The 16394-nt window shown below is 46.9% G+C and overlaps 1 protein-coding gene across 1 annotated transcript in view; it reads right to left on the bottom strand.

The window, feature by feature from the left end:
- fhod3b (formin homology 2 domain containing 3b) overlaps positions 1–16394 on the bottom strand; it is a 107594-nt gene that overhangs the window by 2704 nt on the left and 88496 nt on the right. Inside the window, 11 exon segments of the mRNA XM_042709222.1 lie at positions 89–263; positions 3952–4144; positions 4252–4442; positions 4777–4938; positions 5915–6034; positions 6413–6595; positions 7609–7767; positions 9343–10250; positions 10415–10972; positions 13171–13340; positions 16334–16384. Of these exon segments, the coding sequence (XP_042565156.1) occupies positions 89–263; positions 3952–4144; positions 4252–4442; positions 4777–4938; positions 5915–6034; positions 6413–6595; positions 7609–7767; positions 9343–10250; positions 10415–10972; positions 13171–13340; positions 16334–16384 (2870 nt within the window).

The following is a 16394-nucleotide window of genomic DNA, read 5'->3' as shown; positions in this document are numbered from 1 at the left end:
ATAAAAACATAGAAACACAATAAGTACTACACATAACATAAAATCACAAATAAGTACTACACTACACTACTATCAGAAGCTATCTTACCCCTGCTGGCTCGGGTTCTTGTGCGGAGGCCAGGAACCGTTGAGGGGCTGCTGTCGCTGCCTTGGAGGCTGCCCTTCAGAACGGCCTTCATGTTCTCATGCTCAGCAGCATCCTCGGCGTATCCCAGACCCACAGCCTCCGGAGCCTCGGGGCCTGTGCCACCAAACTTCCCTCCCTGAGGATAAACGAGGACAGGGGAGAAGGGGGCAAGACATGGAGAGGGGGAGAACAAGAAGCATCATCAGGTGCATTCATCAACATTAACATCACAGTTATCATTATATGCAAACATTCATCTCTGGTGAGTCTGAGTCTGAAATGTAACTCGACACCAAGCACTTCGGAAAAGCAAATGTCCACAGGTTAGTAATGGCTGTCAGGAATCACACTGAAGACACAAATGTCTGATATTAAGTTGCATTCATAACTGTTCAGTAGTTCACAATTCCATAAATCATCAACTAATCACCCATTAATCATGTGCATTTCAACACCATGCATTTAACATGTTACATTTTCAGCATCTCAGTTAGGATGCACAAATACACCCAATAAGCTAAGGTTATGACATTTCACTCCAGAGTGATAAATGAACAAGAAATGTTCAAATCATTCGTCCCACCAACAAAATACACAAAAACAACCCATAGGAGCTAATAATCTGGTTGAGAACTCATAAAACATCATCTTCTGATTGTAACATTCTCTGGTCTTCTGCATGATTACTGTCAATTTAGTTCTTACAGAATGTTTTGTTCCATGTAGAACCAAATTAGGTTATGGATGGAACTGCATGCAAGTCCACTGACAAAGAGGCATTTGAGGAACTGTCTGTTCTACTCAAAAGGTCAGTGTTGACTATGGGTGGTCTAGTTAGTGTGAACCCTTTTTGTACATATATATAAACATAAGCGTGAACAGAGTAAGAGCATTGTTGGAAATGTATGCAGTCTGTTTGTGATCAGTTCATCAGAGTCACTATGTATAGGTCAGTACCAGTAAATGTAAAAACAAAAAATAAAAGTAGTGACATAAACACACAAGCAGTTATGTGATGTGTGGCTTTGAGCTGAATCTGGGCTCTGGTCACTTTGTCTTGTTTACGTGCAGAAAGTCAGCAATCTCCTTTGTGTGTGTGTGTGTGTGTGTGTGTGTGTGTGTGTGTGTGTGTGTGTGTGTGTGTGTGTGTGTGTGTGTGTGTGTGTACGTGTGTGTGTACGTGTGTGTTTGTAGGTGTGTGTTTGTACGTGTGTGTGTGTGTGTGTGTGTGTGTGCGCACGTGCGTACTCAAGTGTGCGGTGTAAGACACTTATGGACTCCATATGCTGACCTCTTTCTGAGCCATGGTCCAAGAGGGCGGGGCTTATAAGGTCTAACCTGCATCTAAACAGCCCTGAGCTTCTTAAAGTCTAGTCTGCATCAGTGACCACTCTTCTCCATTATCCTTTACCAGTTCTGGTTTAAATAAGACACATCTCTTCTTTTTACTTTCTTTCCTTGTTTCTCTGTTCTGTTTCTCTGAAACAGACCCATACACACAAATAAAAAAGGAATAAGCACATTCAAATTCATGGCTAATAAGTGGACCAAACCCACAGATGCTCTTTATCAGTCTATTGGACACATGCACACACCCTCCCCCCACACCCCACTCCCTCTTCCTCCTCCTCCTCCTCCTCCTCCTCCTCCCTGGGAGCTGTAATGAGATCCAGGACCAATCCTCTGGGCTGCAGATTTGCCTTCTAGAACACTAAGAGCCCGTCGCTAAACTATCTGAGTGCAGAGAGACTTGTTAACAGCGCCAGGGCTGTTCAGATTCATGATGTATGAACAATCTCTCACAGAGTCTCTGCACAGAGTAAAAGCAGTGATTGAATGCACACGCCATCAATGACAAGACGGGGCTTTAATGTGGGGCTTCTGAAGCCAGCGGTCTGCTTTGCTGTCTCTCTGCATCAAAGATCTCTGACAGAGATGTTGAAAGGCTGAACATTCAAATGCCTGAGACTGGCAGTTCAACTGAGGCCATATGGAGCAAGTGTGTGTGTGTGTGTGTGTGTGTGTGTGTGTGTGTGTGTGTGTGTGTGTGTGTGTGTGTGTGTGTGTATGTGTGTGTATGTGTGTGTGTGTGTGTGTGTGTGTGTGTGTGCGTGTGCGTGTGTGTGTGTGCATATGTGTGTGTGCATATGTGTGTGTGTGTGTTTGTGTGTGTGTGTGTTTGTGTATGTGTGCGTGCGTTTGCATGTGTGCATGTTTGCGGATGAGAAGGCAGAAATGTTTTCCAACCCTAGAATGGAGCGTGGGGTAAAACATTATCTCATGCATATAACCATTGTTCCCTGAAGGTATGGGAGGACACCCATGACGTGGCAGAGCACACACCTCCTTCACTGACACACCCCTGAACAATGCCCAGGATGCTGCCATCCCCCTACGGAATGAGCACGCACACCCTCAGGCAGAGGCAGGCCCTTACTGTTATAAGACAGTGAGACAACCTCCACAATCCTGTGGGAGAGCCACTGTTTACACAGCACCCTGCCATGAGCTGGATTAGCAAAACAGACAAACAGACATGGTGCGTGTGAAATATATGTACGGCTGGGCACACGCAGTACACGCAGCCTCCTCTGAACACCAGAGGTACTGCAACCCTGAGGACAGGGTCGACTTACTGAAAGGGAACACACAAGCAAATGAAACAGGCATTACATGAGTGCTGTCATGCAACACACCCACACCTACACACGTCGCGCACACACACGTCGCGCACACACACACACACACACACACACACACACACACACACACACACACACACACACACACACACACACACACACACACACACAGTACTGTACCTCACCATCCTCTTCATCCTCACTCTAAGGGTAAAAGAATCATGAAATAGAGAGGCAAAAGTTGTCAGGAGTTTACATGACCAAACAGAATTAAAAGAATAAAAAGGACAGAATAAACAAGAAGAAAGAAGAAAGTGAAATAACTAAAGTAAAGAAACACAGGTGATATGAGTTAATGCGTCGAGGATTATCATTTCTAAAGGGATTTGTGTGCATTTCTGTTTACTAGGAAGTAGAAGGGTCCGCCCGCGTGGTTACTTACCAGTTAAGTTAAATAAGCATAGTGAGTGTAAGGCCGATACATTTTACAGCCTTATGTTGAATTTCATAATTATCACTGAGTGGTCGCAACCTGTGATATTCATTTTAGATTTCCATGCAGACTAATTATAGTATTTTCGTGTTAGTCTTTCTCCTGGTGGGTTAAGTTGTCTTGTGTGAAAGGTATGTGCTGCATTCTTTCAGAGGGCTCAGTGTTCTCCTCTTAGATGCTTCCGCTGATTCCACTGGATGTTTGGTTTACTCATAGCCTTGTGTATATCTAGTGTTGCTATTAATTAGGGCCATGGTTTAGACACATACCCAATGCCTATGGCTGTCTTACATTTAGAGTGCCTGCACGTTGTCGTCAGGCCTCACTGATATTTTGTACTGTAAACTGTGGTGTGTTTGAAGCATCTGCCAGGAGGTGAGCACATGAGCACAGCCAGCTCCCCAGTGGGTTAAGTAGGTGGAAGGGCTCTAGTAACGCCCCTACCTGTGTTGGAGGACCCACAGTGAGGCTCCCCATCGAGGAGGAGGAGGGCTGGATATGCTAACATGGGAAAAGCCATAGGCCCCGCTCCGTCAGAACCAGTAGTCATGTTTTTAATAGTTGCCAAAGGAAGCCAACACTTTGAATCTGACTGGTGGTATTGTGAGGTTGGCACAGGTACATTAATGACGCGCACACAAATGTGCGGATATAACAGTATGGGTAGCACAGGGCAAATGAGCACTTACATCTGTGATCATCTTGCCTCGGGTCTTGTTCCTCTCTCTGTGGTTGGCCCGTTTCTGTTTCTGCTGCAGGACGCGCTCGCGGGTGGTACGGTACTCCAGCGCAAACTCGCTCAGAATCTTGCTGAAGCGGTGCACACTCACGTCGCGCACGGTGTACGGCGGGTGGCCCAGGAACAGCAGGAAGGCATGGAACCTGGCAGGACCACAAGACACATGCATGAGCGGACCACCACAGGACACGGGCCACTTTCATATTAGCCTCGGGGTACGTGACACAAGCCCAGTATAAGGCAAGCTTACCTGTTGATGATTCTGCGGTGGACGATCTTGAGGATGATGATTCGCTCTGCGCAGTCCTTCAAAAAGTCGGACATCTTCTGCTTCAGCGACGGTTTCATCTCGTGCTTGGATATGACCTTGAGGTGGTCCCATGATGCTTTGCACCTCCGCTCCATCTGGCATAGGTTCTCCTGGAGTTGGTCAAAGTCCACCTGGACAGAGCGTATCGTAAATACACCACATCTGTTAGCATCGTTTCACCGAGGGGTCAAAGAGGCCGTCCAGAGAGGGTGTTTATTACCGGTGCTACGATAAGGGCAAAAACCTTGGACATCAAAAATGCCAAGGAACTTACTGGAGACCCGAGTGAAAAATGTAAAGTCACAGAGTGTGCTGCCACACAGCTGCAGATGGTTATGTCTGGTCAGATAAGTGCTTCCTTTTGTTCAGCTGCTCTCGGGTTACAAACCCTCTACTGCCCTGAGTAAAGTCTGGCTCTCTGCTCCAATGTGAATTTTTTACTCATAACTATAGCTTTCCTCATACCTTGGCAGAGCGGGTGATGGCCCCGATCTCCGAGTAGAGGTCTGTGCTGTCTGGAAACCGCTCCACCACGATGGAGCACGCGTGGTGAAGGAGAGACTGTTTGTGCACAGTGTCCTTCACTTCTGGAACTTTCTCCAGATAGTTCAGCTCAAAACCCTTTGCCTGAAAACAGAAATACACACACGCACACAAAAATACAAAATCAAAATACAACTTCTCTGGGTTAAGTGGGTCAAATGAGACACAATATGATGTAAAACATATTCAATGAACTAATGTAAAGTTCTATCTGAAACACAACACACATTTTTGCATTTCTGCATTTCATAAAAGCATGCAGTAACAAGCAGTTTGCTGCCCCCACTGTTAAAATGTTGACTTGAATGGTTCACTGGATCCCTTAAAAGGGCTTAGGGAAAAACGTAATTAGTTTATGATTAACAGATCCCCAATCAGTTTCAGGAACATAGGGTAACTCCCTGGCCTGGGCCCAGCCTGTTCCAAGCTACACCACAACAGAGCTGAAAAAGGGAAATGTCCTACAAGACATCATTTGCTCTGAATCATAATTTGGGTTTGCTTTGATCGTTTGCCCATTTCTAATGGTTTACCGTAAATGACAATCCCAAGATGTTAAAAGCTTCAACCAGCAGTCTGTTTACTCATTTTGACTACTTTTCAGATTTGTCCATAGTGTGTGTCCCTCTCAGATCAAACAATGGGACCTCAATTTATTCACAGCACATACACTCACTCACACACATACACACACATGTGCACACACAGCTGAACACACACACCCTCTTATTCTTTCTTTCAGCAACCACTGGCAGACATATGATCCCACTCTTAGATAAAAAAAAATAAAACTACACCGAAGCCCTAAAAAGGCAGACAAGTTTTGGGTGCCGAGCTCAGTCATTCACAAAAAGCGGTCGTCTGCCAGAAGACAAATGGCACTCAGAGATCACAGCTGCTAACAGAGAGCGCTGTGTTAGCCCGGCCAAGAGAGTATGGCAGGGCGCTTGGCCCTGGAGAAGAGGGGGAGGGGGGGGGGGGTGTGTGCTGCGGTGGTTCAGCTCCAGGCCAGACAGACAAACGGATGGATCCATGGACAGGAGGAAGGATGCCCACTCACGTTTGAGCCGTTGAGGAAGTTGCCGATGGCGAGCAGTGTGGACAGAATGTGGCGCAGTGTCTTGTTCTTCTCCAGCTGCTCCATGCCTTCTTTCAGGTCCTGCATGGGCTCAGCCACTTCCTGAGAGAGGGGGGGGGGGGGGGTTATAATATTTTGCTTTCCAAGTATGCTCATTAGGGCTTGTTGCACGCTGCTGTTGCTGAAAGGTCAACATATTTCTCATTTTGTTCTTTTTCACTCTGAAACAAGATGCATGCAGAGAGAACAAGACGTTTTCTTTAATCCACATCTTTATGAGTAATTATACCACTTTTATAAACTCAAACAAAACAAACAGCCTAGTGGCCAATAAAAAAAGGATCATCCTTTTATCTCAACATCCCTAATGGGCTTCCTTCACGACACGTCTCCCTTTGGAATAAACACAGTGACCAGGGCCAAGGCACTGTGAGGTCACAGTTATGTAAACCCAGTGTGGCACTGGGGGGGGGCCCTGACCTTCTCGATGGTGTCGTAGTCCATCTTGAAGGCCCAGAGCTGCAGGCGGGCGGACAGCTCGGTGATGGAGGAGAGCGTCAGGAGGAACTGCTCTGCGCTGCCCAGGGGGACGTCCGGGCTCAGCAGCTGGGCCTCCTGGATCTTCTGCTTCTCCTCCTCCGTGGGGATCATGGTCAGGATTTTCTAATGCGGAAACAGAAGAGGAGATGATGATGAGAGAGTTAGAGCCAGAGAGGGAAAGGTTGGGGAAGCGCATCACACGTTATCTGCTGACACACTGGCCCCTGGGTGAATGCTGATCTGATGAAGTCGGATGACCTTGATGAAGGTCAAGTGATTCATCATGTCAGGGAGTGTCTGTACGGGATGAGATCTTTTGCTCATTGTTCTCAGAATGACATTGCAAACACAGACACACACACACACACACACACACTCACACACACACTGACGACAAGACAAGAGGCAGTCCAGCTACATGTTTTCCCTGGTGAGCGCCTGTGTGGAATAGCGAACTCCCCTGTGGTTGTCTGTGGGCCAAATGTCATCCTTCCCACCAGACATTCAAGGTAGGGCAGAGTATCACTGAGCAGCTTTCCCATGGCACAGAACACACACATACCGAACGAGTGAGAACAGAGAGGATGTGGCATCACTGCACAGCCCACGGAAGGTGTATATTATGGTCTGTAGACGACCTTACGATGTGCCCGCTTTGCTAACCTTTAATCATCTTGGTGATTAATAACGAGACCATTGGCAAAAAAACACCCCATTCCAACAGAGAAACCACATGTCTTGTCGATGTGGTGGCAAATCCCAACTTACCAAGCTTTGATTTCGAGTAAAAAGGCATTCAGTGGTGTAGTCACACAGAAAATGTTTGTGTTCTTTGAGCACAGGTTTTGAGAGTTTATTTTGGACGCTGCACTTAAACATAATGGTTTTGTTTACCAGCACTGTCACAGCTAGTGTCCTCTTTACGGTTTATAACTGAGCTAAGGGACATGTATTCGGTCAAAAATGCTTTCATGTTGAGATCTGGAAATGTTTATAAATGATATATGTATGCTGTCTGAAGAAAGTAGGAGAAAGTAAAGTCGTAAACAGCACATCTGTTAGCACATAGCACAAATGTATTTGCTGTGGCCACTGTATCTACGTTCAGTCGTGTAGCAACAACGTAAAAAGCGTACCTCTATGCCCTCCTTGTTCAGGGCGTACTCATCGAAGTTGAGGATGGCCGTCTTAATGGTACGGGGAGGGGGAAGTACAGTCAGGCCAATGTTGATAGCGTTACTTCTTTTGGAGTCCAGGACAATAATCTCCTGACGTTTGCCATCTGTAGCTGTTTTCTGAGCACACACACAGACACACACACACAAATGCGGACAGAGAGAGAGAGAGATAGAGAGGAGAGAGAAAGAGAGAGAGAGAGAGAGAGAGAGAGAGAACGAATGATGAGAAAACACCATGGTAAACAAAACACACTTCTGCTGTCTGCTGAGAGTTTGTCTTCCTGCTTTGATAGAATGTTGGCAGTGCCCCTGCTGTAAAGTGTATTTCATGTAAGGGAGACAGCTCCCTGGACCTCTGCAGCCCACTTCACAGTCTTGCTCAGTCACAGTCCTCTCAGCGGTGGTTGTAACTCAGGCTCATGGAGCACACTTTCATCCTAATCCTACTTTAGTTCCGCTACAAGAGGACAGGTCAGACTGGCCCCGTGTCACAACAGGCCCCATCATTGATTTTCCCTCTCAGACAACCATACAGTATAAAGAAAATCCACAATATATGGCACCCTATGGCACAAGCCCTAGACTTTAATCCCACTGTGCAAATCCTTTTATTTCAGAGGATGCAATTGAGGTTGAGATGTTTATGATATGGATCTACACACAGCCAAGATAAAAAAGAACAATTCAGCCTGGACTTTCGGTTTCTACTGGTTACTGAAATGAATGGGAAAGGAATGCCTTTCATGTGGGCAATTACTATAAACTTGCCTTCATATGATATAAATACAGATCTGATGTTATGCTAAGTGCAGCACTGTTAAACATGTGAGCACCTGAGGGCTATTTTTGGGACTTTGATGGGACATTTTTCAGAGGTCTGGAGACGGCAGTTAGGGCATTTTTTACTGGCCATGACAGGCGGAAGGGGCTGGGAGCTGATGGGAAGAGTGAAATTGACTTCAGCTGCTGGAAAGCGTTTCCAAGGGTTAGGCTGCGGAGCGCCTGCATCCCATATATCCCTGACAAACTTTAATACATCTTACCGAAGCTATCATTAGCAATTAATCAAATTCCGGAATAAAAACAGATAAATGGAGCCATAGTCAAAATATGTGCGATAGAGTTGTCAAATCTCAGAGTAAGCAGTGTTACATTCACTTGTAATGAGCACCTTCTCCTCACTGGCTCCCACATAGACAGGGTATATTTTCTGATAAGGATGATAGCTAACTACAGGATGTGGTCATAAACTTAATCCAGATACGCTAAATATTTATAGCATTGCATTTATCTCTGCCAGGGTTTGAGATAGGAAAGGACAGATAAATGGTGGAAAATTTGTCAGTGCCATATGAATTAGACCATGAGCTATAGCATCTCTCATCTCCTCATATCTCAAGCCCTTACATCTCATTCTAACGGCTCGACATCCTGCCTAAGGCCTACATGTATTTAGAAGAAGGTGGAGTTCATGCACTTGGATTGTAAACTATTCACTATACTGCAAGCACTCTGTTAAATGTGATATTGAATGGAAGATGCATGTGATTTATGGACCTCATACCTATTTAATCTCAACTGAAATGGACCTGAACTCAGATATCCCTTTCTGGAGGAGGACAGCGCTAAATCTGAGCTGAAATATCCCAAAAATGTACAGTGACATAAAACATAACAATCCCGCAGACTCACCTTTGCGACTGGTAGCTCCTTGGACTTGGTCTCAAACAGGTTCTCTAACTTGGACGTGTCCACCTTGACCGGCTCTAGCTTGGACCATAAGGACTCCCTGTTGTTCTTCTGGCCTGGGTACTGCCAGTCCGAGGGACGGATCTCATTCCAGAACAGGCGGATTGTCTTCCTCTTCTTCTGGAAGAGTGGCGCCTCGCCCCGGTTCGTCATTGGGGAGCCTGGAGGCGGGTATGGCGGGGGGGCCATGAAGGGTGGAGGGGGTGGCATCCGCATGCCGGGCATGGGTGGGGGAGGGGGGCAGCCCATGAGGGGAGGAGGGGGAGGCAGCATGGATAAGCAGAGGGGTGGAGGCAGCGGGGGAGGCGTGAGGTCTGAGGACGTAATCACGTTGACCGTGTCCAGGATGTCCACGTCGTCCTCCTCCGTCAGGTCGGTGAAGTTCATCTCCTTGATGCGCAGCTCACGGGGGCAGGCCATCAGCTGGTCCCAGATTTGGTCCGACTCCTTTTTAGGCGGTGGGGGCGGAGCAGTCGGCGTGGACGGGCTCTTGTCCAACAGCGACTGCGTTTGCTTCTCCAGCAGCTCGACCTCCGGCGGCGAACCCAGCCCCTTGACCAGGTCGCCGAACTTCTCAGCCACCGCCCGCACGTTGCCCTGGTTGTCCAGGTGGCTTATATCCGTCTTCTTGATGTTCTCCTCGTTCGCCTGTTGCCGGGCCTCTAGTGTGGAGATGCGGTTGGCCAGGTCCTGGCTCACGCTCTGCTTCTCATCCTTCTCAGTCTCTTTCTCCTTCTCCTCCTCATCTAGTGGCTTTTTGTTCTGGCTGTAGAGTTTGTCCAGCTTGAAGCGGGAGCCGTTGAGCACCTTACTACATTGGTCATTGGCATCCACATCTTCGGACCACTGGCCTGAAATGAGAGGACACGATCAGGACAACATGTGCAGATTGAGGTTATATGAGTAGTGAAAACCCATACCCTCAGTGACTTATAGTACCTCTGTGCTATGAGTAACCGTACAGGAATTTTGAGTGAGCGTGGTGTTAGTGTTAGGACAACTGTGTTTCTCCTACCTGAGTTATTATCACCGCTGAGCTTCTCCTCCTTCTCCTCTCTCTCCAGTGTGCTGCTTGCTGAGGAGATGCTGGAGGCTGAGCAGTTGTCCTTCTCGTTCACCTCCTCGTTCTGCCTCTCCTTCTCACTCAGGAGGCTGCTCTCCTCCACCTCCACCAAGATACGCTCCTTTTCGGACTCCTCTTCACCCTCCATCTCTAACTCAGCCTCCTCCTCTTCCTCCTCCTCTACCTCTTCCTCCACACCTGTCTTCTCTTCTTCTTCCTCCACCTGTGGCTGCCGCTCCGCTCCTGGCTTCTCCTCTACCGCCTGCTCCTCACTCCTCTCCTGCTGCTCCTCTATCTGCGGTGCCTCCGGTTGCGTCTCCTCCGCAGGTCTGTCAGGCTGCGCTGGCGTCGGGACGAGCTCCTCAGCTGACTGCCGCTGGTCTGGGCCAGAGGGGGAGTGTGGGGAAGCGCCTGAGGGAGGTTCTGAGGGGGAGGCAGACGGTGGCGGCTCCACTTCTGAACGGGCAGGAGTCTGTGGGTCACGGCTTGGCTTAGACCGGGGCTCATTTACTGAAGGACGTGGGAAAAAAAGGAAGCAAACATGAGAGAGGCAGAGACAGAGAGAAACAGGCAGACAAGAGTTTTTGTACAGAAAAATTCCCTCTCCTTCTCTGGGAATGAGACTCGGAAAGCCATACATTTCAATTGCCCTCAAGTGCATTTTAAGTACCTGTCTAATAGTGGTAATTACTTCAAGAGAACAATCTGTTTTTTTTTAGATAAACACTGATATCAAATTGAGGGACACTGAACAACAGCCCTTGCACTCTTTTGTTAATCAGCCTTTGTGATGGTGTTTGGCATCTGTGTGTATAGCGTTACATACTCTAGTGATAGAGATTAGACATAGCTTACAGTCTGTCTCACACCACAGCTGTAGGTACCCCTTCCCAACAATTAATTCACTCCATATGAGCCACTCGTGCTCATTATTAATATATACAAACCGGTCCTCTGTCTGCATTCCTCTCTAACCACAGGCGGTGTATTCAAACACTCGTCTTCCTATCTCCATGAGGAAAAGTGAAAAAATGTCTTCCACACAGGAGGATGTCAAAACAAACCCAATATTGCTGGGAGGTATGGGCTCTCACAAACACTAATGTGGTGGATAATGGCTTTTAAACTACTCAAAAATGTCAGCACATGTGTATTAGAAAAAGTAATGACACTCTCACTCTTCATATCCGTTGTCACTGTTTATATTAAACTGCTTACGGGAAGCCATTTCTTTGATGTGTGTTGTAGGTCTCTAACAGTAGTGGATATAAAAAAAAAATAATGTATATGCCTTGTGGCCGACGTGTAGGGTCTCCGCCATGAGTTATAGGCCTACTGTAGCGGAAACATGGACATTCTTTTGGGTGTATTTAAACACTGTGGGTTGGACAACTCCTAAAAACACCACATGTTTCAGCCAGCTTTCTCATCCCTGCCTTCCGGAAGGGATAATGCTGGTGGACTGACACTGTGCCGTGTCACCGCCAGAGCAAAAGCAGAGCAGAGCAGAGCAGAGCAGAGCAGATCAGACGTCGGTGGAACTGGTCAGCTACAGTGGTAGCAGCTTTCAGCTACATGATAGAAGCGCTTAGCCTCCTCGTTTTCCCTCTCTAGCTGGACGGAAACCCCAGAATCCCACCGCCAGCTGACCTTCAGCGTCTGACTGAATGGATTCCTTCGACTTCGTGTCCAACGTTTTTGCTGGCGTTTGAAAAACAAGTCAATAAAACAGAAATTCCCACTGCGCCATGAGAGCAGCTCCTCGCCAAAGAAGAATCCAAAACCGTTCATATTTCCGTTTGATCCGTATGCCATGAGGGATCCATCTGTGAGGCGCTCGGAGCGGGAGGAGTTGCTCAGCACCCTCACCTCTTCCTGGGTCTCCGGTTCCCTCTCTCCCACAGTGGAGGAGGGAGGCTTGGGGGTAGGGATGCAAGGAGAGGCCTCAGACACACACAACGCCCTGCTTCCCACCACAGCCAGACCGGAGGCCGACCGCACTAAAAATCACATTACAAATAAGCCGGGCTGGGGCAGCCGGAGCCGTGGTGTGGTGCAGTTTCCACAGAGTTGACCATGACAGCAGCCAGAACCCCCCAGCCAGACCTTCTCCCAGGAGTGAGGCTCAAGCAGACCACTTGTTTGTCTGCGCTGCTGGAGTGCAGCGATGGTCACCCAGAGACCATTCAGGCAGACCAGAGATGGTCACCCAAAGACCATTCAGGCAGACCAGAGATGGTCACCCAGAGACCATTCAGGCAGACCAGAGATGGTCACCCAGAGACCATTCAGGCAGTCATCTTCAATACCTGCATGGTGTAATCTTTTGCCCAGGAGGTCGAGGAGCATGCCCAGAAAACCCCAGCTGAGGCCTATCTGAAGGTTGTGAGAGTCTAGTGCCAGGGAAGGGGTTGTGCCCACAGCAGGAGCAGCAGGTGGACGGAGAAACCTGTGGTGGTGCTAGAAACCTCCTGGCCTGCCAGCATGCACTGATATTCTCTGACCTCCTAAACAAGGGCTGGAACAGCTAAACTCAGAACACGATAAGCACTAAATGCTTTATTGTGTTTCCAGCTTGAAACACAGATTAAGATCTACAGTGTAATGTTAAGCTTATTTGAGTCTCTCAGAATGTAAGAAGTAAGTCCAGTGAAAACCATTCACAAATAAGTCAAAGTTGGTGTTGCTGGCGTGGTGGTGGTGTTTACCGTGCGTTGTGTGTGTGCGTGTGACAGACTCCGGAGTGGGACTGTGAGAAGAAGAAGTGCTTCGGGTTCGGGAGCTCAGGCTCAGTGTGATCTCAGTGCGACCTCTGGGTGGCGCTCTCACACGCTCCCGCTCATACTCCTCCGCCGCTATCCTCTCCACCTGTTTATACCTGCATGCAGAACACACATGACCTTTAGGATACACATCTATCGGTGCGCACCTTACCACAACTCACACACACGCACACACACACACACACACACACACACACACACACACACACACACACACACACACACACACACACACACACACACACACACACACACACACACACACACACACACACACACTGTGTGGTATGAGCCTTCACCATGCCCCGCCTAATGGTGTCTTTAATAGTATGTGCTAATAACTTGCCTTACTATTTTCTATACTTTCCCTTTATTATATCTTTCACACTAGTTTATCTTCTATCTCTTTGTTCTTCCATCTCAAAATTTGTTTCTCTATTTTCTTCATTTCCAGAACGTCATTGATTACCTGTGATTGACTTGGGTAGGCCACCGTAGATTGTAGGAGGCCTTGCTTCCCTGACAGGGAGATTCAGCTGACTGTCTATTCCTGCAGTCATGAGGTGTACACTCTCCATTTTCTTAAATTAGTGTGGCAGTTTTGTACATTTAAACTTGTGGCACCAAGTTACCTGCTTCCTAAATTAAGGGATAATTTTTTCTCAAACTATATTTCTTGGACGTGGATTATTACCCTGGCTCCTTGCACTTCCTACTGGCTTCTCCCCAGGTGACTACTCTAAATTCCCTCCTGTTTGAAACTCTGCTTCCATGGCAACTATTCCATGCGTGTCTGTTGGAGGAAGTTACAGACAGTATCTTCTACAGTGGAGATTTTCACTAAATAAGCCAGCCTTTACTGAGTGACGAGATTTGCGGCGATCACTTCTCTCTTTTTGTCTTTTCTTCTTTTCTATTCTTCCATGATTAGCCTTCATGGTGGAAGAGCGTTCAGTTCCGACTCTTATATGTAAATCAGTTACTGTGAACTCATACACTAAAATTGTGTTTTGAAACTGAACATTGGAACTTTGAACATTGAAACAGATGTTGGGGTTTGTTTTCTTTTTTAAAGTGACCATTGTAACTGACATATTGATTTATGTTTATAACTATTTTTTTTCTTGTACATCCAGTACTTAACTCCTTCATATAAATGTTGAACACAAGGCATAGACTGTGACTCTCCCTCTAATTTCGGCATAAAGGCATGAAATATAAATATTCATTTGATTATGGCTATGATTTGTGGCTTGTTAATTTTCACTGATCTGTTTTTTTTTTTTTTGTGAATGTTGCCTTGATTGAATTTCCTGATGTGTTGAATTGACATATGAGCTACACACACACACACACACACACACACACACACACACACACACACACACACACACACACACACACACACACACACACACACACAGAGACACACACACACACACACACACACACACACACACATACATACACACACACATACATACACACACACAGAGATAATTAAACAATAATTACATAACATGTCACATGAAAATGTTATGTAATGAACTTGCCTAACCTTCTAAACTCCCTGTCCATAAATTATACCCAAGCAACACAAACTACATACTGACATGTGTCAACATAGACATTTTCATGAAGGCTGAATTCACAGAGGAAATCATTACGGCTGGCATTGCTACACAACGTATCCTCAACCACAGAAACAAAATGAAGTAAGAAATGCTTTCCTCAGGAGAAAGACAGCTCTGTGGCTATGTTTCCAAGAGGAGCGCGGATGGACATGTACTGCAAACAGTTTTGTTGGCCGACAGCTTTGGAGGACATTTGAGATTAAATACACACGTTAGGGCCAGAATGCCAAAGACATACTGTCAGCCTGGAAGCTTGATCTGGATGTATGGTGTATGTGTGAGCATCCAGCTCCATGGGTCCAGGCTGAAGGAATGTGTTTATTAATTCCACCTCTCCCCCTCATTCTTTTAGGAGGTCGTAGCCAAATCTGCAGCAACGCTACTTATAGACCCCTGCTGGCTAAATGTAAAGAAATAATGTAATGTTATTATTCGAAAAAATATATAAAACTATTACAAGCTCTGTACTGAAAATGTCCCCCAGATGCATATTTCGCCTTCAGCTGTATTTGGCCATCTTGAGCCTGATACAATAAAATCAGGCCAATGGTTTTCTTTCTTGAAGGCTGCAGTGAGGCTGGAGATCAAACCTTAAGTGGAAGATTCGTTTTTGAGATAACCTCTGGTGTGGATCTGAAGGTTGAGTCAGGATTCTCTTACTCTCAGAGAGTAAGAAAGAGAGAGAGAAAGAAATGGAAAAAGAGAGAGAGAGAAAATAAAAGAGAGAAAGAAAGAGAGAGAGAGAGAGAGAGAGAGAGAGAGAGAGAGAGAGAGAGAGAGTGAGTGAGAGTCCACCTTATCTAGAGCATGGCCATGTCGAAAGGCAATTACACACCTTGTCCTGTTTGGGCTACAGCATCTTAATCCTGAGCAGAAATGGAATTGGGGGAGAGGTGGACTCACACATTTCACCTGGAGTTCCTGCCGCCTCGGCCTCCACATCTGCTGCTGGTTTGAGCAGGCCCTTCTGAGGCGCATGACTACCGTTCCTCTGATAACTGATCTTTAATGTGCTGGAGGCTTCGGTGTGACATCAGCCCTTTGGATTGCACTTGTTTGGCAGCCACACAGCCTGCGCCTGAACCCGAGCCCGAGCCTGAGCCTGCGCCTGTCCTCAAAGCGGGGCTGCAGCCGAGGATCCTGACCTGCTCTGCCTGTCCTTCCCTGGCATCGGTGAGGAATTCTGACTCATTGACTTTGCAACGGACATTTACCACTGGGCTTTAAAGGGCCCTTTGATTTAATTAAAAGAAAAGGACATGTGACATCAAGGAGCACCATTGCTCTACTAATGCCAACATAGAGTTTATGGCTCCCTGTGAGATAGTGCTGTTGTAGTGGTTCCAGTAAAAGTAGATGAGCGTTGATTCTTCGCGGTGATTAAGTGTGTGAATATAGGTTAAAAATGTGTGCACATTCTTTGGCTTCTTACACATCAATACAAAATCACAAACCTGTCCTCCCGGGCTTGTCTGACCTCCTCCCGCTTGTCGGCATAGTCTCGACTAAAAGCAA

The sequence above is a fragment of the Clupea harengus genome, chromosome 11 (assembly GCF_900700415.2).
Source record: "Clupea harengus chromosome 11, Ch_v2.0.2, whole genome shotgun sequence".
NCBI lineage: Eukaryota > Metazoa > Chordata > Actinopteri > Clupeiformes > Clupeidae > Clupea > Clupea harengus.
Note: the sequence above shows the minus strand (reverse complement) of the source record. Positions and strands in the feature narration are given on the sequence as shown.